The sequence below is a fragment of the Equus quagga genome, chromosome 5 (assembly GCF_021613505.1).
Source record: "Equus quagga isolate Etosha38 chromosome 5, UCLA_HA_Equagga_1.0, whole genome shotgun sequence".
In the NCBI taxonomy this organism is placed as follows: Eukaryota; Metazoa; Chordata; class Mammalia; order Perissodactyla; family Equidae; genus Equus; species Equus quagga.
In genome coordinates, this window is record NC_060271.1 from 102,863,149 (window position 1) to 102,884,258 (window position 21,110).

Below are 21,110 nucleotides of genomic sequence, written 5' to 3' on the forward strand. Positions count from 1 at the left end.
TGCTTCTTTAACATGTTAAAATCTAAAGCTAGCAACTAGTTTCATGTATAATGGCAGTGAAATAAGATGTGAAACAAATACTTAGAAATTATTTTTTAGGCGATGTGACTATTTACCTTTAAAATCCCAGTAAATCAGCTTACAGTTAAGTAGTTGGACATATTAAATGTTAAAGAATCCATAACTTTTCCTAGTTAGAAAATAAAATGGATAAAAGGATCCAGTTAAGTATAGCACAATTACATAAAGTATCTAAGACTATCTTTCAAGAAATATGTAGACCTATATAAAGTGTAGAATAAAGATAGCTTCATTGTACAGTTTTTAATTTATGTAGAATTTTGATGACTTTCATTTTTTCTAAATTTAAAAAAATAGAGATAAATATTGGATTTCAGAATAGAAAAGGGTTTTCTAAGTGTAAAAGCAGCAGAAAAGTGAAGATAAAGAATTGACTTTATAAAAGCTGGAAATGTATGTCATTAAGTCATGTAATTAAAAAGGACATTTGAACTGGGAGAAATACTTTTGAGAAGTTTATGTTCTAAAATCCATAAAAGCCTTTACACAGCAGTCAACACCTCAATGAAAGATAGACATGTATTATAGTCTATTATATTACAATTGCTCACAAACATATTTTCCTTTAAATATTCCATGTTTATCCTTAGTGAGGGTAGAATCCATAACTTCTTTGTTTTCCTCTTTGCCAGAGCACAAGGCTTTGTACATATGACACTTGATAAATACTGAATTAATATTGCCAGAAGCCTGCTAGGTTGCCAGCGTGACTCTTATTCACAGACTTGTAAAGTTGTAAGAAATGTTTTAGCTTAGGTAACATGTCCAAAGTTACAGAATGAGCTCTTGACAGATTTGAGACTGGAATTGAGACATCTGGACTGGAGGGGGGAATGCTGGAAGTGGTGGACTGTCATCTCAGTTTTGCCATGTGCTAAGTCCTTAAAAACAGAGTTTCTCTGCTGTACTTCTTTGGCCACACTATGGTAATATCTAAGTCTCCTTAACTATTTTTGTTCATATTGTTCATCTTGTCTGGAATGTCCTTTGTTTCTCGCTCTTTCACGTGATTTTCAAGCCATGGTTTAGATCCCTGCATTCTGGAGTTTTATCTCCACTCCAGACTATTGTCTCTCGTATTCCCTTGGTGTTACCATCAGTTGCTTTGTATTAGAATTGTGTACCTGTGTTGATAGATATTCTTCTCTTGGAGGCTCATGATTGTATCTTAATCATCTTTGAATCTTTCCCGTGAACTTTTCAGCATTTTGCACATGTTGAGTATTAAAGTAGTATTAATTCAAATGGTAGAAAATGGTCAGGCAAATTTAACTTGATTTTTTTTTTAATTTAAATTTTACTCCATTAAATAGTAAATATCTTAACATCGTTCAAAATTCAAAAGGTTCAGTAAAGTTTATAGTTCAAGGCTTCACCCTATGATCCCCAGCCCAGTTTCACTTCTTGGGGGCAGTCAGTTGAATCTCACTTAAAAGGAAAAGTTCTCTAAGAGAATTATCACATTTTGAAAAAGATAAGTTAATTTACAAAGTGATTAAATTACTTTGGAAAAGTGTTTTAGAAAACACTTTCTTACAAAATGCTATTAAAATAATTTATTTGGGATTGAAAAAAACCTTAATCAGTAGCACTCTGATTTAGAGACAAAGGTAGGGATAAAGACAACTCTGAACAAAAAGGTGCAAATGTGTTTTTAAGTATTGGTATTAGGACAGGTCCATATTTAATATAGTCATATACTATGATCTTGATAAGGGGGACCATATAGTGACATCTTTAAGTTTTTAGATGACATCACGTTTTTCTTGCACAGTAAAATGCCAAACTAATTAGTATAACTAGAAATAATTTTTAAAGCTCTGCGAGACGACAGAAAAATGGCAAATGAATCTTGTGAGAAAGCACAGTGTGATACATGGAGGAGGGAATAATTATCCAAATTATACCAATGAAAGAGTGAGCTCTGATCTAGGCAGGAAACCCGGCTTTTGTACAAAATAGGAATATTTTAGAATATCCCTTCAAGTTTGAACAAAATAAGTATAAGATAAATGCAAGTGGATGATAATATACAAAATTATTATGCAGAGTTTGAACAAGAACATACTGTCAAAACATTAAAAGTTACGGACAGCAGAGCCAGAGACGTGAGAAATTGTTATTGAAAGTATAAGGGTATATGGTAAGATACATAAGGAAATGCTGTTGTTAGCTTTTGATTATTAAAGTAGGATCTTTTAAGATTATGTCTCTAAGTTTTTTTTTTGTTTTTTGTTTTTTTTTTAAAGATTTTATTTTTTCCTTTTTCTCCCCAAAGCCTCCTGGTACATAGTTGTATATTCTTCGTTGTCGGTCCTTCTAGTTGTGGCATGTGGGACGCTGCCTCTGCGTGGTTTGATGAGCAGTGCCATGTCCGTGCCCAGGATTCGAACCAACGAAACACTGGGCCGCCTGCAGCGGAGCGCGCGAACTTAACCACTCGGCCACGGGGCCAGCCCCAAGATTATGTCTCTAAGTTTTGAGTTTTTAATTTGAATTTTAGACAGTTCTAGATGTTCTTAATTCATACTACAAAAGATACAATATGTATTTTTAAAAAAATTCTCTTTTTCAAGAAATGACCTATGAAATTAACAGACATAATAGTAACTATGAGGATAAAAATTTTTACTGAAGTTCACAGAAACATTTTTGTCGTCATAGAACTATGCCAGTGTGACAGAAATAAAGAAATGAAACCCAGTAGAGTTATGTTGAACATTGATCTTGACTGAAATTTGTATGAAAAGCTAGAATAGATGTTACTTTTCTGGGTTTTGAGTAGTTTCCTCAGCTTCTCCAACAAACTAGAGTGAATGCCTTTACAAAATTATAGAATATTGTTTCCTTCAGCCTTAGAGCTATAGCCAACCATTGTTCGAGTTCAGCTTGAGGTAATGATTTTTTAAAAGAAGCTTTCAGACACTCTATGGTAACCTTGTTGCATAATCATCACATTGCAGATGTTGAATTGCACATGGTTCCCTATCAGGCCCTGTATAAAGTGTTAGAATGGTTAAGAGATTAGGCGCTTAAGGCACACCACCTGCATTCAGATCTGTGGTCACTTACTAGCCGTGTGGCCTTGGACAAGTGCAACAGTCAGTTTTCCTCATCTGTAAGATGGGGATGATAGAACCTGCCTCAAGGCTGTTTGTGGAAAGAAACTGAGCCTCTGTGTGCATAGCATCTAGCACAGTGCCTGAAACATAGTAAGCACTCTACATCTCTACTAAGATAAAAACAAAATTAATTTAGTAGAATAGGTCTCAGCTGCCTAGAATCTCAAACTGACACCAGATACTGATCACAGGCTTGTGTGGCCACGGGCACTTGAATAAAGATATGAAAATTAGTTCATCATAATTTAGTAAAACATGTTTAGCACTGGATTGATAAAATGACCAAGTCATGAGTAGAATAGAGCAAGAGTGAGTAGTAACCTTAATTGATGTGGCCTTAGGCTGGATGGACGCTGAAAGAAAACAAAGGGCCTTGGAATACAGGTAATAAACAATAGCAGACTAGAAGTGGTGGTTTAGCAAGTGGAAATAGCATGGAAATGGAGCCTTCAAATAAAGTCTTTGAGTAGCCTGGTTAGTAAATGAGCAAAATTGCCAGTGCAGTCCTACCCTCTATAAAACACCCTCAGTCACAGTCTGGGCATCTTAGTGTGTCTGTACTGTGGCAAGGACTGCTTTATGTAGAAAAATCTTTCAGTCACTTTAAATACAAGGGTATTGTCAGCATTTTCTAACAGGAAGGGAATACTCTGCTTCAGAAGTAAGAGACCTATTAATATCTGAATAGGCAGTTACTTATAACTGTACTGTAATTCGGTAATTACTGTCTTATATGCTTAGCTTGCTCTTTTCTGACCAGACTTTTATAGAGATAGATCTAAGGATGGGGTGAAACGCTGAAGTGATCATTTTACCCTTTTTGTGTGTTTGCTAAATTTAAGTGCACATATTTTAGCTATGATAATGGATATGATTTTAAGTGCTTTTCTAAAAATTTGATTTAAATCTCATTTGTAGGTACTGTGTATGATGTAAGTCACTATAATGCTTTACTTAAAGTCTACCTTCAAAATGAATATAAATTTTCACCAACTGACTTCCTGGCAAAAATGGAGGAAGCAAACATTCAACCAAATCGAGTAGGTAGTTGCTGTTGTAAATATCTATTGGTCATGTCACTTTTTTTTACCCAGAAAAAAATATCATTGGAAAAATATAAACTGGCTCATTTCATTAACAGGTGACATACCAGAGGTTGATTGCTGCTTATTGTAATGTAGGAGACATTGAAGGTGCCAGGTATGGAGCTCCATAAATGTGTGTTTAAGCAAACAAATTTGTAAGTCTTGTACACCTAAGAAGCTTCTTCTTAGTAAGGGAAATGACTTCAGAAGTGTTTTGCTCTAGCAAATTTGGTAATAAGACTTAGATAAAATATAAAATTAGGTAAGGGGGAAAGATAGGTGAAAATTGTTGTTTTAATTAAAAATTTGATTTACTGGAGCAGAGATTTAAAATTGTTGAGGTATAAAGCTGGCTTTACTTTTTTTATTATTAATATTTCCTAAAGGAAATGTTCTTAGCCATTTAAACTGTTCATTTATGAAACTGGTAATATTCTCTTTATCTCACTGATTCATATAAAATCAGTTGTGACATTTCACTGCTTGTGTAAAATTTATTGCTACTTTTGGATGGAGGGTTTAGGAAGTAAGGGATAAATTGAAATGTACAGTCTCATTTTTAGCTAAATGAAGCTTATTAAACTTTATACTTTTTAAAGGTTAATTGCTGGTGTAGATGAAATAGTGAGATTTTTAATAATTACCTAGTTTGAAAAAGAGTACTTTAAGACTGTTGCTATAATGTGAGGGAGTGAGATTTTGTGTGTATGTGTGGTAGAAGGTATTTTTGAAGTATCTTTCCAAGGAGTTTCTTCGTTTCTCTTTTATTGCAGTAAGATTCTTGGCTTTATGAAGACTAAGGACCTCCCAGTCACAGAGGCCGTGTTCAGTGCCCTTGTTACAGGGCACGCAAGAGCTGGGTAACGTTCAACCTAAGGTTTTGTTCTCAAGTGAAGTTTAAGTTCTAGAACGTTACTGTGGGAAATTCTTAAACTCTTTTTGTGTACCCCTCAAAAAGCTCGTGAGTGCATGAGGTCGAACCTGCAAAGTTTTAAGTAACTTACACTTACACTTGTCTGCTTCATAAAACTTCGATTTGAAAAGTTTCAGTTTTAAAATTGGGCCTAAAGTAACTGACTTTGTAAAGTTTATTAACTGCTGTGCTGTTGCCTTGGCAAATATTTTTATGTTTGAAGAATAATTTACTAAATATTATTCTTCCTTAAAAAGGTAAATTTGGCTCATAACATCCTTAGTGAAAGAGGGCACGTTATTCAATGTCTGTGTAATTATTATACAATCTGATCTCTCTTTTGGAACGGTTATCTGTAAAAATTTGAGATGTTTATGACCTTTATTATTTCAGAAACCTATAACCAGTTTAATATGTATTTATCTTCTTCTGATGTTATGATTCTAAATGGTACATAAGAATTTTTTAATTTCGATAAACATAGGGTAATACATTTTAGATTGAATGATAACATTGTATTTGGAAGTGTTATACTAATCTGTTTTGTATTCTTTGAATTAACTTACAGAGATATGGAGAATGCAGAAAATATTCTAACAGTGATGAAAGAGGCTGGAATTGAGCCTGGTCCAGATACATACCTAGCATTATTGAATGCATATGCTGAGAAGGGTGACATTGACCATGTTAAGCAGGTATGTAAATAAACATACTTTAAAATCATTTGTATGAACTTATGTTTTGCGTGAAGCAGAAAAGTGTAGTTTATGTCTGTTTTTATGTTATTTTAATTTTTTTTATTTTTTAATTTGTTTTATTTTTTGGGGGGGGGGGCAAGATTAGACCTAAACTAACATCCACTGCCAATCCTCCTCCTTTTGCCGAGGAAGATTGGCCCTGAGCTAACATCTGTGCTCATCTTCCTCTATTTATTTTTTTTCCTGCTTCTCCCCAAGGCCCCCCAGTACATAGTTGTGTATTTTAGTTGTGGGTCCTTCTAGTTGTGGTGTGTGGGATGCCGCCTTAGCATGGCTTGATGAGTGGTGCTAGGTCCACGCCCAGGATCCAAAGCAGCAAAACCCTGGGCTGCCGAGGCGAAGCACACAAACTTAACCACTCGGCCACGGAGCTGGCCCCTATACCTGTTTTTAAAGATAAATCTTATAGACAATAGTATCAAAGGAAAATTCTTACTATAGTTTGGTACCTTGATGTTGATGTAACAGTTATTGTTGAAATAGAATATTTTCTGTTTTGTAAAAGAAGTCCTAAAACTTGAGATGGTATGTGTTCCTAACTTTTTTAATCTTGATATTTTAATTTATTTGTTTTTAATAAATAAACACTGGTTTCTAACTTGTTCTTCTACTTTCTGGAACTGTCTGTAGACTCTGGAGAAGGTGGAGAAGTCTGATCTTTATCTTATGGACCGTGATTTATTTCAAATTATCTTTAGCTTCAGTAAAGCTGGGTATCCTCAATATGTCTCAGAAATTTTGGAAAAAATTACATATGAAAGAAGATATATTCCAGGTAGTTTTAAAAAATTTATTTTCATGATTTTTCTAAAAAGTGGAGTTACTATTCTTACGTGATGGAAATAGTTTGTCTCTCTAACAATAGGGGATTGTGGTAGATGAACATAGGACTCTCTTAATGTTGGCTTAATAAGCTGGAAAAGCTTGAGCTGACGGACACATGGGAGTGTTTCGATTTGGAAGTGTCTCATTGCTATGTAGGCAGATGCGTCCTTCTGGTGTTTGCAGTTTCTAAGTTTGTCTTTCATGTTGGTTGCAGTGTAAATATTGTTCAGTTCAGTAACAAAAGATGTCTTTGTTTTCTTCCCAGATGCAATGAATCTCATTTTGCTTTTAGTCACTGAAAAATTGGAAGATACAGCATTGCAGATTTTATTAGCATGTCCTATATCAAGGGAAGATGGTCTGAATGACTTTGGCAGTTTTTTTTTACGACACTGTGTGACTATGGATACGGTATGCTGTCTGTTTTTACTTTTTAGACAGTGTAATAGGCAGTGAAATAAGATTTTTCGAAATATAAGAACATATTATGAAGTTAAGACCAGTTATAAACATGAAAACTTTGTTTTTGTGTTGCAAGATTATTGGGTAGAAAGGATGAGAGGTTAAACTTTCCATCTCAGAAGTGGTGGAATATTTGCAGGAGATCAAATGGTATATTTGCAGATCCAGCTGACGTGGTGCCTTTTTTTCCCAGCCTGTAGAGAAGCTGAAGGATTACTGTAAGAAGCTGAAGGATGCTCAGATGCACACCTCTGCTTTGCAGTTCACACTCCAGTGTGCTTTACTGGCCAGTAAACCCGGTACTGTATTTTCATAATTAACCGACACAAATGAGTTTTGCTGAGGTAGCTTTGTAATACTTTATGATATCTCTTTCAGATTTGGCAAAAGCTCTAATGAGCGCACTGAAGGAAGAAGGTTTTCCTGTCAGAACTCATTATTTTTGGCCGTTGCTAGTTGGATATCAGAAGGAGAAAAATGTTCAAGGTTCGATTTTACCTTTTACAGATTTGTCTTGGTTCAGAGATTCAGTGTTACGGTTTCTACAGATATCTAATTGAATTCTTTTGGAAAGCATACTTATTCCTGAATATTAGATCTTCTCAGAAAATAGAATTGATTTAAATCATAGTAAAGTATTAGGTAAGCATTTAAAGAAAAATGTAATTGATTTCTTTCATCTTAATTTCGTTAATTTCATTTTTAATTCATCTCTGATCTTGATATTCAAACTTGTGAGTGTAGTTTTAACAGTTTATTAGTTTTGTTTTTAAAAAAACTCATTAATTCTTGATTTTACGTGTAGTGTTTGAAATTAGTTTGTCTAGCCTTATTAAAGATAAAGTTCTATACAATCAGGCCATTTTCTTTGTGGACCGTCTCTTTCTTCTTAACTGAGCTGAGTTATAATAATAGGAAAGACAGGGAAACTTTTATTGCAAAGTGAGTACTCATGACCTGACAGCCTGCTGATTGAAGGATAGAAATGTTCAATCTTTCAGGTTCTTAAGTACGTTTAAGCATTTAGCTTACTTTTCCCTTGTACACATGGGATGTCTATAGGATATGAATAAGAATTGAACAAATATTAAATTTTAGAGTACAGTATCTAATTCTTTGGTTTGCATTATTGGTAATTCAGAAAGAGTAGTCTCATAAAAAGATGCTTTTAACAGAAGTACTTCCCCCTTGGGGAAACAAAAAATGGTCTTTTTCACTTTATCTTGCAGTATAATGTGCTTTAGAATGAGATGCAGAGTTGTTAGTATGACATTGGGTGACAAACAAAATGCACGAACAACAAAAAAAAGTGCTTTTAGCAGACTTTCATATTGCAATTTTATTTTAAATATATAGCCGTCTTCTGGTTTAAAGGAAATAGTGAAACAAGTATTCCCTAATTGTTTCTGGCTATAAAAGTCTCTAAATCCTTTTCAGAAAAATCTTTGTGAAAACAGTGTGCTTGTTGATTAACTCTTTATATATCCTCCAGTTCTGAAAGCTCCAAGAAGTAACCTTTAACCCAGTATTTCTGAACCACAGAAAGTTTATACTGTTCCATGAAAATCTTTGAGTGTATTAATATTGTCCACCTTTACACAGATATGAAAATACTTGTGGTACCCCTGTTGAAATGTTTGTTTGTTCATCAGGTAAATTTGCTTTCAACCTTATCATTGTATCTAGACTTGAATTGGTTCCCACATTTTTACAACTTAGTAAACATAAAAGAATTCAGGTAACTTCTTTCTATAGTTGTAGCTCAGACTGTAGAAAAGTGGGTTCTATTGTGAATCATCTCTTCTTACAATCTTAGAATTTAGTTTTCAAAGGTGCCTTGTTGAAAGCTCACATTATATTAATGAAGGAACTGAGAGCCACAGGGAGATTCAGTGACTGACCTTACGTTCCACATCTAGCTGTAAATAGTGCTGGGATTAGAACTGAGGATTTCTGTCCTCCTATTTTAGATACTCTTTTTTAATACCGTAATACTTCCATACTAGACATTTGTAAGTATATGCTGTATTTGTTTTATAAAAATTCTTAGCTGTTGGTTAAAAATTATGGTACCAGTTTTTGCGTTAATGACATTTTAAAAAGTGGTGCCCAATTTTTTAATCAATGAAGGTTTTAACTGGAAAAATACAAAAGCTGAGAAAGGTAACTTGAGAGTGTAAGATATTGTCAGTAGTTTTACAGTTTTTAAAAACTACTTTCTTGAGCCAGCCCCGAGTGCCTAGTTTTCAAAATTCAGGGTGCTCTGCTTTGGTGGCCCAGGTTCAGTTCCCAGATGTGGAACCACACCATTCGTCTGTCAGTAGCCATGCTGTGGTGGCAGCTCACAGAGAAGAACTAGAAGGACTTGCAACTAGAATATACAACTTAAGTCCTGGGACTTTGGGGAGAAAAAAAAAAAGAGGAAGATTGGCAACAGATATTAGCTCAGGGCAAATCTTTCCAGCAAAAAAAAAAAAAAACTAGTTTCTCCTTTGCCTGCAGGGGGTCCTGAAAAGTATCTTTTCTACACTCTTCCTTCATGTAACAGGGAAATGGCTGTGTCTATTTTTTATAGTTTCTTTAGTGTAAGGTAAGAAAGTAACATTCTTATTAGTGCAGTGAACTTCTTCTTTGTCCGGGGAAAGTCATGTATAAACTGAAAGAAGAAAATATGGAGGATATAGAGGAGTGTTTCGTAAGGAATAAGTAAAACCCTTTAAGAAATCAAAGAAAGTTATCAAACTGAACCAAGAGTTTTCAACAAAAAGATGATCAAATTTTATTGAAGTCTAGAATTTTTCTGGCTGCAAATTTAGCCATCACCATCCTCTACAAAAGATTCATATAATGACTTCCTCATGGCTCATCTTACTACTATTTTCCTCTGTGGCACAAATGGAAAAGTTACCACTTAGAATTTTAGCAAGTTGGCCTAAATGAGAGGAAATAACTAAGAATGATTGAGGATCTACATCCCTTGGTATATTTAGAAAACATAAAAATAAGAACATGGGGCTGGTCCGGTGGCACAGGGGTTAAGTGCGTACGTTCCCCTTCTTGGCAGCCTGGGGTTTGCCGGTTCGGATCCTGGGTGCGGACATGGCACTGCTTGGCACGCTGTGCTGTGGTAGGCGGCCCACATATAAAGTAGAGGAAGATGGGCACAGATGTTAGCTCAGGGCCAGGCTTCCTCAGCAAAAAAAAAAAAAAAAAAAGAGGAGGACTGGCATTAGTTAGCTCAGGGCTTAATCGTCCTCAAAAAAAAAAAGAAAAGAATATGGAAAGGATAAAATAAATAAGGAAGGGCTGATATGAAAGCCTGAACATCAGTTGAGTGAAGTAGTTGAAGAGAGGGTACTTGTCAAAAAGTTAGAAATTGTCTTCTAGTAAAGTGAGTCCTCTGGGTAGTCTAAAATCGTGTGGAGTAAACAGTCATAGCTGGTGAAACTTGTTCAGGTAAACCATATATCTTTTCCAAAAGTCTTAACTGTTTTAGTTCTTTTTTCTTTTTCTTTTTTAAGATTGGCACCTGAGCTAACATCTTTTGCCAATCTCTTTTTTTTCTAACTTCTTCTCCCCAAAGTTCCCAGTACGTAGTTGTATATTCTAGTTGCCGGTCCTTCTGCTTGTGCTATGTGGGATGCCGCCTCAGCATGGCTTGCTGAGTGGTGCTAGGTCCGCGCTCACAATCCGAACCAGTGAGACCCTGGGCCACTGAAGTGGAACATGTGAACTCAACGAACTCGGCCACAGGGCTGGCCCCTGACTGTTTTAATTCTTATAAAACTTTGTGAATGGAGACTTTCCACTAGATTCATAAACTTTCTCATGACTACATCTGGAATATTGTTATTAGATCATTTAGTCTTAGTTTAGATTTTCTAAGTTCAGAGGTTTAGGATCCATGTTTATCTAAGTTGATATATGGTTATTTTAATCTTTTCTTATCTTAAAGGGAAATATGAATTGTATCTTTTAGGAAGATATATATAGATATGCCAGAGCAGTCGCCTTTTTTCTCCTTATTGATAAGTGTTTCTCTCTTCCCATCTGACTATAGTTTTTGAAGCAAGTATCTTTGTATTCTCCCTCAGAATGCCTGAGGGAGTGACGGAGCTTTTCCCAGCAGAGCCTATGAACCCTGGTTTTCTTAAACCTGCTTTAGTTTCAGATAGAAAGATACATAAGTTAAGAATACTGGCAACACAGATCTTCTAAATGAGCAGAATGCACTCCTCCCCTGATAAACATTATTGGAAAATGAAAAATTAAGAGAATAAAATGTATTTGAGACATAGATGGTGGGGGAAGTGTATTGTGCAACAATAAGAATCTTCTATCTGTAATCAATTTGTTGACCTATTTTCTGACATTAGAAAATCAAATATATAGTTACTTCATTATGCTACATTTACTCTATGTCATCTAAGGAAATTTTAATTATTATTAGAGTATTTCAAGACAGCTAAAAAAATTAAATCATTATTGTTACTATTAACATGTAATTAATATTTTTAGGGTTTCACACTTATTTTATTCCTTTAATTTTAATGACCACCCTGAGAGGTAAGTAGGGAATTTTACTGTTATTGTTTCTATATTACAGACAAGGAACCGCTAAGGGTCACCCTTTTTGGTGGCAGAGCAAGGACTGAATCCCATGTTCTTCTGATTCTAGAAAAAGGTGTAGGTTTTTGCAGTTTTGAGGTGTTAGAAGCACCTGCCAGCAATTAGGAGACATGATTTTTTAATTCAAGATATGCTCTTGATCTTGAAGAAATCACTTACTGTAACACTTCTGTTAAAATAAAGATTATTTGACTTCTAACGGCATTTCCAGCTTTATTTACATACAGAAGTACACTCCCCTGATAGAGTGAGCTGAAGACCTTGTTAGTAAAGAGCTTGATATACTGATCTGAACTAAGTTGTGATGCTGGGATTCGTTTTGTTGAGCAGGTTCTGTTTTTCCTGTTGCCCTCAATCTTTCTTTAGATCTAGACCACAAGAATTTATTCCATACGTGTGGGTAATATTTACAATTTGTAGTACTTACTTCTATCCATTCAATAGGCATGGACTCTTTCTGACCTCAGAAAATTGTTCCATTCGTTGAGTGCCTTGGCACATATATTGCCTTGCTTAATCTGTGGATGATTGTTAGAAGGATTAAGCCAAGTGTTATGTGTTAAAGTGTGTGGAAGGCACAGTTCCTGGCATGTTGCCATTCCTAGTGTGTAAACTAAGAAATTATGGCTCAGAAAGTGAAGTAACTTGCTTAGGTTTACAGTGCTGTTAAGTGCCAGAACCAGGGTGGAGAGCAAGTCTCTTTAAACTCCAAAGCCTGATTTTGTTTTGTCATTTCACTGAGTGTCTTACCAGAAATCTAGCTATTTACTTTAAACCATGGTCATGTGAGCAATCGTTATTGATCAGAAAAGACATTAGATCAGCACGGGTCTATTACTTGTAATTGAAAGCAGCTAGCTTTGTCCTCCCCTCTAGTGCTTAGTAATCTTTGCATATGAAGAAGAACACAGTGTGATTTGCCATTTTTTGTGGTAGTTACAAAGGTTATTAGTACTAATTCCCAGTGAATTGTTAGAGGAATAGTTCTGAATTTTGCTTACAAGTATTGTTATGCTTGTGTTTACGTTGCATGGACTAACTCTACATGCGTGGTCTCCTAAATTTATAAGTAAGCTCTTACTTATAATGCTTTGTCCTTTGGGTTTTTTTGCTCTGTTATTTTTACATCTTGAAAAATACATCTAAACATCTAAGATTTTGAAGATAGTAGGTAATTTGAAATATAATGAACTGTTTAAATTTAAAATATTTTGATCCGTAATCTGAATCTTATCTAAAAGAAATGTGCAGATATTCATAATGTGGTCAGACTTGCCTATATGTTGCTGTACTCAGTGGGAATTTACAGTCCAGTTTTTGTACTAGAGTGCATTACATAACAAATGTATAGAAATGTGATTTTTCTGTAGATCATATCATTGGGCAACAACAGGGACTTTTAGAGGAAGTTTTAATGTGAAAGTAATGAGGCTAAAGAAGTAAGTTGTAAAGAGGAAAATAAGTGAGTCCTTTCTTTTATTAAACTGCAGCCTTTGCCTGACACCTGAGTCGTTTGACAATTTTCTAGAATTAATTGATCTGATATAAAGGTAACTGACTGTTACCTTTCCAAGCTAACTGTAGCTTTGGAAAATATGAAATGTCCTTTTAAGAAGTTAATAAAAAATTCTTATGAATGGAAGAAGAGAGGGAACAAACAACTTAATAGATTTTTATAGTTCTAAATATAATGAGACAGTAATTTATTAGAATCAATTGTTCTCTGTTTTTTATTCTTGTGTATGAAGTATGAAATCAGAAGTTAGTAACAATTAGGACATTTTTTACATAAGTGCTTAACTTAACGCTTTTGGGGGTCAGCCCTGTGGCCAAGTGGTTAAGTTCACATGTTCCACTTTGGTGTCCTAAGGTTTGCCGATCTGATCCTGAGTGGGGACCTACACACTGCTCATCAAGCCATGCAGTAGTGGCATCCCACATAGCAGTATAACCTAGTTGTAAGTCATTCTAGATCTTCTATGTACCAGGGCTTTGAGGGGGGCCGGGGGGAAGAGGAAGATTGGCAACAGATGTAGCTCAGGGCCAATCTTCCTCACCAAAAAGCATACCTAAAAAAAAAAACAACCTAGTGGCTTAAAAAACAGTAACCATTTCAAAATGAAACAAAACAAAACCAAACCACTTTTGTCTTTGACGGGTCTCCTCTCACCCTACTCCTCTAATGTCTTCCCTCTACAGTATTTATTCTTGTCAAGTTTCACTGTGTAGATCCATCATTGCTCTGTAACAACAGTGATTTTTATGATCTCTGTTCAGTTGGGGTACCAGAAATGTTAGGCGTATTGCTTAATTGTTTTAAGCTTTCTTATCGTTATAATTTCTAGGGTATTTCCTTAGCACTCACTGCTGAATTGAGAGATGAAGAAAGGAGCAATTTATTTTTTTCATTTATCATCTTATTTCCCGGCTCTGTTGCTTTTCTGCTTTCTCTTTTAGACAAACAAAATGCTAAGTACTTTTCGTACATTATAATTTTAGAAAGTTAAACTGAACTTGCTGATCTTTTGTTAATTTATTTCAAGTTCTTCATCTCTGTGCTTCTAAATTTTATCTTACAGGTGTAATTGAAATCCTCAAAGGAATGCATGAAATGGGAGTAAATCCTGACCAGGAGACATATGTAAATTACGTGTTTCCGTGTTTTGATAGTGTAAAATCAGTTCGTGCTGTTTTGCAGGTGAGTTCAAGTGTGGTCTTAATTTCATAATTGAAGAGAATGTCTTTCCTCCCAGATAATGCATCTTGGTAACCAAAAAAATAAGTCATTGAGCTGAAGACTAAAAGTCGTCTGTCTGTATACAATTTTCTAAAGCTTTGTAAAAATATTAGTGTTAACATCTATAGTGGTTAAACTTAGAAAATTTTAAAAGGTTAAAGTAGCATTTTTGTTGTGTGTTGAAAAGACAATAGGTCAATTTCAGGAAAAGTTTAAATGAACCAATATTCACTTCTTAATCCTACTCTACAATGCAACTGTAATTTTCATGTTTTGAATATTACCTTTCACTTCTATAGGAATTTTCATGATACACTCATAGTGTATTTACTATTCTGTTTTTGTTTTTTTTAATAATCTTTTGTTTGACTCCAAAGCATTATTTTCCCACCAAATACCTCCTGTCTCCACAAGAACAGGCAAGGCATTTATGAAGGGGCATGTGAAGAAATTGACTTGGAGAGTGCATTGGATCAGCAAGGGTTGTACAATTAGGAACAACATGGCAGATTACCAAATGCTTTTTTTTTTTTCTGCTTTATTTCCCCAAACCCCTCTGTACACAGTTGTATATCTTAGTTGCACGTCCTTCTAGTTGTGGGATGTGGGACGCTGCCTCAGCGTGGCCTGACGAGCGGTGCCATGTCCGCGCCCGGGATCTGAACCCTGGGCTGCCACAGCGGAGCACACGAACTTAACCACTTGGCCACGGAGCCGGCCCCTCCAAATACTTTAATAAGAAATATTTTGCTCAGGGGCCAGCCCTGTGGCCGAGTGGTTAAGTTTGAGCGCTGTGCTTCAGTGGCCCAGGGTTTTGCCGGTTCGAATCCTCGGTGCAGACATGGCACCGCTCATCAGGCCATGCTGAGGCGGTGTCCCACATGCCACAACTAGAAGGACCCACATCTAAAAGTACACAACTATGTACCGGGGGGATTTGGGAGCTAAAGGAAAAATAAAATCTTTAAAAAAAATGTTTTTGCTCAAAAAATGTGTTTCCTAGGTGTTTATTCACATAGTGCCTTGATTTTTTTCTGATACTAACAGAGTATTCTTTTCTTTCTTTGAAATAATTACATAATGACAATGCTCTTAAAGATAGAGTTTATCTTGAGTGTCTTTACCTCTCTTCCCTGAGTATTTAGCAGAGTATTTTGAGCCTATGCTATACATATTTTACTGTTAAAAAAGTAATTTTCCCACAGATTTTTATTTTCCCAAAACCTACTTTTTTTCCTTTGACATGTTTTCGTTACAGTATGTAATTCCACAAATTATTTTTTATACTTGCATGCTGTTTTATTGTATGAATATACCATAATTTATTTTTATTCATTGCTTGTTATTGATTAGTTGGTTTTTAATATTGTGCCATAATACAATGATTCAATAAATATATTTGAGCTAAACTTTGGCTCATGTATTATTTTAAAAAATGATGATCGTGGGACAAGTGATTAACCATTTGGAGTTAAAATTAAATTTGATCTTTACCTCACTGTATACCCCAAAATACCATTTTAGATCAAGGCATTGAATTTTTATTTTGTTGTGAGTGAGAGAATTGTTCTGGTGTCTTCAGTAGTAAGGAAGGATAGTAGTAGAAGGAAGGCACTCTAAGGGTAACAGATTATCTGAATTTAAAGATAAGCATTTAATTTGGAATGTTGGAACTCCATCTCATAGCTTTTGCTAAAGTTCATTTATTCATTTATGTATTGCTCTAGAAAATGATTTTTTAAAATGAAGGATTATGAGAGAATATGGTGATAGAAAGAAATGGGAAAACAGGAGATTTGAATGGCATATCAAAATATTTTTAGCTGAGGAATATTATTACTGAAATATGCTTTATCCCCAGGAAAATGGATGTCTACCTGAAAGTAATGTATTTTCTCAAGCTGAATTGAAAAGTGAAGCAGTAAATGGGAACTTAGACTATATTTTATCATTTTGTAAGTATGCAACATTAGCCGTAAACTTGGCAGGTGTTGGTTTCAGTTCCTCCTGAGGGTATACAGGGTGCTTCATGCCCTCAGTGCCTACCTCAGGGTAGTTCAAGGTAACTTCCTTGAAAGCAAGGAAGTTTTTCTATGTTTTGTTTAAGTCAGACTGATAAGACAGTTTATGGAGTTGAACTTGTGGATAATTTGGAAGTAGTTTTAAAGTTAAAAGGACCTTGGAGATATGGTGTTAAGTTGGACTGGGGATCAAGAAGAATTGGATCCTATTTATAGTTAAGCCTTCTGATTATGGAACCTGGAACAACTGTCTTTACGTTTCTTTGCTTCAGTTTCATGAAATGGAGATAGTATTACTTATCTATCTCCCTGATGGGAGTTGTTGTGAAAATCAAATGAGGTAGTGATTCTGAAAGTATTTTCTAAACTAATACCTATTATAACCATAAGTTACACGAAGCTGTCTTCCAGTCCTCATTCACAAAAGCACAGCACATGTTTACTAAATACTTATAAATGCTAGCATACTTTACAGTGTTCATCACAGTCACAAGATTACCTCCATTGACAGATGAAGAAAGGCCTAGAGAGCTTGTGATTTGCCCAAAGTTAGTGATTGAGCCAGAACCAAGATCTTCTAACTGTAACCTTATTCTTTTCATCATACTACATTTTCATTTTAATAAATAAGACATTTCTTAAAGTCTTCGTTTTTGAACATATCTATAACGTTATACTTGACAGTTTTTCAGATCTAGTGAAAAAGATCATTTAAAAACGAAGCACAAACATAAGTTTCTAGCCCCCTAAAGTGTTAAAAGTTAAGCTCTGATTAATGTATATTCACATTGTTTAGGTGGAAGCTTTCTAAAAACCAGATTATTGGTATATATTGCCTATGTATATGTTACTTAAAACAGTTCATGATAATATTGTAAGGGAAAGGCAAAGTGTTCAGTATGAAAAATGGTGACTGTTAGAGGTGTAGTTGAACTGAATGTTGAGTATTAATGCTGGCTGCTATCTGAGTGTATTGATTTTACCTTTCACTGTATAATATATAGATTTTCCACACTGACAGGATCAAAACAGAGAAGCATTAGCAGAAGAATCTGGGTACGGAGGGTGCATCCATGAGAGCTGCCTTTTCCCTTTATCATACCGTCCATTCCACTTCATTGTCAACCCCTTGATTTTTCAGAATTGTTTGTTGCTAAGGAAACTAGATTCTTTTTATCAGCAGCCTTCAGCTTGCTGAGATGTTTCTAGTTACCTTTTTAACCAATAAAAACTTGACAATATACTGTAAAATACTAATTTGAATAGTATAAAAGTAAATTTTCAAGAGAGGTTGTTTATTAAATTTGAAGAAGAAAAATTCCGGGAGCTTTAAGGCTAAAGAGTATTTCAGCTCACACCTGTCGGTGCCCTCCCCCTTAACCCCACTTTGATGAGCAGTTAGTTCTAAATTGCTGGTATTCGCTGTAGGCAGCTCGTAGGTAAGCACTTTTGGTTACTACGTCACGAGGAATGGCAGGTAGTAGAGAAGAGTAAGAGGCTTATCTTGATCAAGTTGTGGACTCACAGGAAACATGTTCCCACTTGTGTTTGTAGGCGTGGAAAATTGATTTGATCAAGCAAAATTAAAGGTTGCTGAAAGGCATGTGCAGTCATGCACCGTAGAACAAGGTTCGGTCAACAACAGACCGCATACAGGACAGTGGGGCCATAAGATTAGTACCACGTAGCCTAGGTGTGTAGTTGGCTACACCATCTAGGTTTGTGTAAGTCATGTTCACACAGCGACCAAAGCACTTAATGATGAGTTTCTCAGAACAGATCCCTGTCATTAAGTGACGCATGACTGTAGTTGTGTCTACATTCAAATCCTTGAGTGGCTAAATGCAGTTCATTTTTTAAATGATTTTTAGATTTTCAAATGCTGTATAAAACCACCGAGGAACTTATCCTTCCCGTTCAAGGGATATAGCATTTGGTCTAAAACAATTTGTGTGTGTGTTAAATTTTTACTCATATTTAGGGAAGATGAGCAAATAATCTTAAAACCTACTATGACTTTTCCCATGAGTTTTCTTATTTTAAGTTAACCAGCTATTTTAATCTTCACCTAAAATGTATTTATTAATTCTGTCTTCAGAATTTGCCTCCACTAAGAGTTCCTCTCTCATTCCATCTTCTATCATTGAATATCCACATTACATGTATACTGAAAAGATTAAATCAAGTACTTATAACATGACACCATTTTAGTACAATGACAGAGAAAAATAAATTCAGGAAAAATGCCTGCTGTGATTCTATCCCTTGCTACTTACAGCAAGGGTTATGTGAAATATCAGGCCTTATGTGTTAAGGCCTGATTCTTAAAGTAAGGGAAGTCAGGCTCACAATTCAGCGTTGAAACACAAGGTTGTAGACTGTTAAATGACAAAATTTGTAGCAGAGCAAACAGTTGCTCAGAAAACTGAAAGATCGATATAAATCAACTACATGACAGATAAAGACCTATTTTATTATGACTTTAGGTTGTCAGTCTTGCATGAATGCATATCATTGATCATAGTGGAAAATGGAATGAGAACATGTGAATAATTCAACAGAACCTACTACCACTTTCAGAAAAAAACTTTTCCCTGCATCTACAGTCTTTAAGGGACAGAAGTCCTGTGGGGTAGTTACAGTCTCTCTCTTGATAGTGCCACATTGTCTAATAACATACAGCCTTGGTATGTGTAACGGGCTCACTCGGAGTATGCTGGTAGATTAGTTATTGCCATTTATATGAAAGAATATTTATAAATTCATTAGTTGTCTATATTCATGAAAGTGAAGTAAATGTTTTAAAAGGATAGCTTTTATTGCACATATATATAACTGCATTATCTAATTAATTTTGTATGAAAACATTTCCATTTTAGAAATGAAATTTCCAAAATGAAAATTATAAAACGGTATTGGTATACATGTGTTTCCAAATAAATTGATAATTTAAGACTTTTGGTTTTGGTCTGGAATTTAATGGTGATCATTTTCTTTTGCAGTGGAATCAAATACATTGCCTTTCTCATTTACTTCTTTGAGAGGCAGCCTAATTCTAGGCTTTAGGAGGTAAGATGATTACTTTATGTAATGTTCTTTGCCTGAATATGGACTGATTTCTCCTTTCTTTTCAATCTACTATATGAGGAAAGAAAGATATTCTTATCTTCCAAATCTTCCAATGTTCTGGTTACCTGAAATAACCTTTTATTCTTCCTGCTAAGTAGGTTGAGTTGTGTTTAGGCAGCCTTTTCTATTACCTTTCCAAGAAATACACACAAATTTGGTAAAGGTCTTGTTTCAAAGAAGAAAGCACTATTTGAAATTGGCGACTTGGAGTTACAGATAAATTTGCACATATGTTTGATTTATAGTTTGAGTATTTAATTATAAGGTGACTTTTATTCAATAGAATATTGCTCTCGTCCTCTGTGTGCTCAGAGAATATTAATGACCTTTCCCTCCCAATTTTGTTATTTTGGAAATATTCAAACATAAAGAAAACTTGAAAGAGTAGTGAAGGAAACACCCAGATGCTCTTTATGTAGATTCACTGTTTGTTTATATTTTGCCATGTTTACTTGCACTCTCTCTCATACGCTTTTTCTTTAATATGTATATATATACATGCACGCACATACATATACATACTTTCTCTTTTTTGCTGAACCACTTGAAGTTGTAGACATGATGATACTGGATCCTTCAGCTTATATCTTTTAAGAATAAAGTTATCATCTATATAATTACAACACCAATATCACTCCTAAAGAATTAACAGTGCTATAATATCATTTAATATACATAGTCCATTTTCGCATTGCCCTAGTTCTAAAAATTCTCTGTCTCTTAATCCAGAACAATTCTCCTATTTTGTTGTTTTTTTTAATCTTTTATAACACTGACTTTTTTTGAAGAGTCTAGGCCACTTTCTCTGTAGAATGTCCTTCCCACGTTTTGTATTTGTCTGATTTTTTTCTCATGATCAGACTCAGATTGAAGATTTTTAGCAGAATACTTCATAGGTGATAGGCATTTCTTATTGCGTCAATACATACGTCAGGTGTCCAATATTGGTGCCATCAGCTAAATTTTATCACTTGGTTAAGGTGGTAGCCCCCATGTCCCTCCCTTGCAAAGGGGCCTCACTCTCAATTAGTAAGAAGTCTGTGGGATGTTATTTTGAGACAGTCTGTCGATCCTGTTTCCAGCACCTTTCACTTAGTGGTTTTAGGACAGCCATTGGCAGTCCTTGTTGACTCAGTTGTTAACAGTTGTGGTTGCAAAAGGGCGAGTTTCTAATTTTGTCATTCTTTCTACATTTATAATGTTAATGATTTCTTATACTGATCTCAGTAATTTTTAGTCTGTTTGTTGGTGAGAGCAGTAGGGTTTTCTGTAGACCTCTTCAGAACCTCTATTACAGTCAAGAAGAGGCAGAACAAGAAAGTGGGATCCTGTGTTGCTGCCTTTTCTT

At 35.1% G+C, this 21,110-nt stretch overlaps 1 protein-coding gene across 2 annotated transcripts in view; it reads left to right on the forward strand.

Annotated features, from left to right (window-relative positions):
• Nucleotides 1–21,110, forward strand: part of LRPPRC (leucine rich pentatricopeptide repeat containing) — a 104,212-nt gene that overhangs the window by 15,022 nt on the left and 68,080 nt on the right. For both annotated transcript variants that reach the window (XM_046661178.1, XM_046661180.1), the window contains exons 4-14: nucleotides 4,122–4,243; nucleotides 4,345–4,403; nucleotides 5,062–5,148; nucleotides 5,770–5,896; nucleotides 6,590–6,734; nucleotides 7,050–7,195; nucleotides 7,440–7,545; nucleotides 7,625–7,732; nucleotides 14,455–14,573; nucleotides 16,474–16,567; nucleotides 19,636–19,702. In XM_046661178.1, coding sequence (XP_046517134.1) covers nucleotides 4,122–4,243; nucleotides 4,345–4,403; nucleotides 5,062–5,148; nucleotides 5,770–5,896; nucleotides 6,590–6,734; nucleotides 7,050–7,195; nucleotides 7,440–7,545; nucleotides 7,625–7,732; nucleotides 14,455–14,573; nucleotides 16,474–16,567; nucleotides 19,636–19,702 — 1,180 coding nt within the window. The remainder of the gene's footprint in view (nucleotides 1–4,121; nucleotides 4,244–4,344; nucleotides 4,404–5,061; nucleotides 5,149–5,769; nucleotides 5,897–6,589; nucleotides 6,735–7,049; nucleotides 7,196–7,439; nucleotides 7,546–7,624; nucleotides 7,733–14,454; nucleotides 14,574–16,473; nucleotides 16,568–19,635; nucleotides 19,703–21,110) is intronic.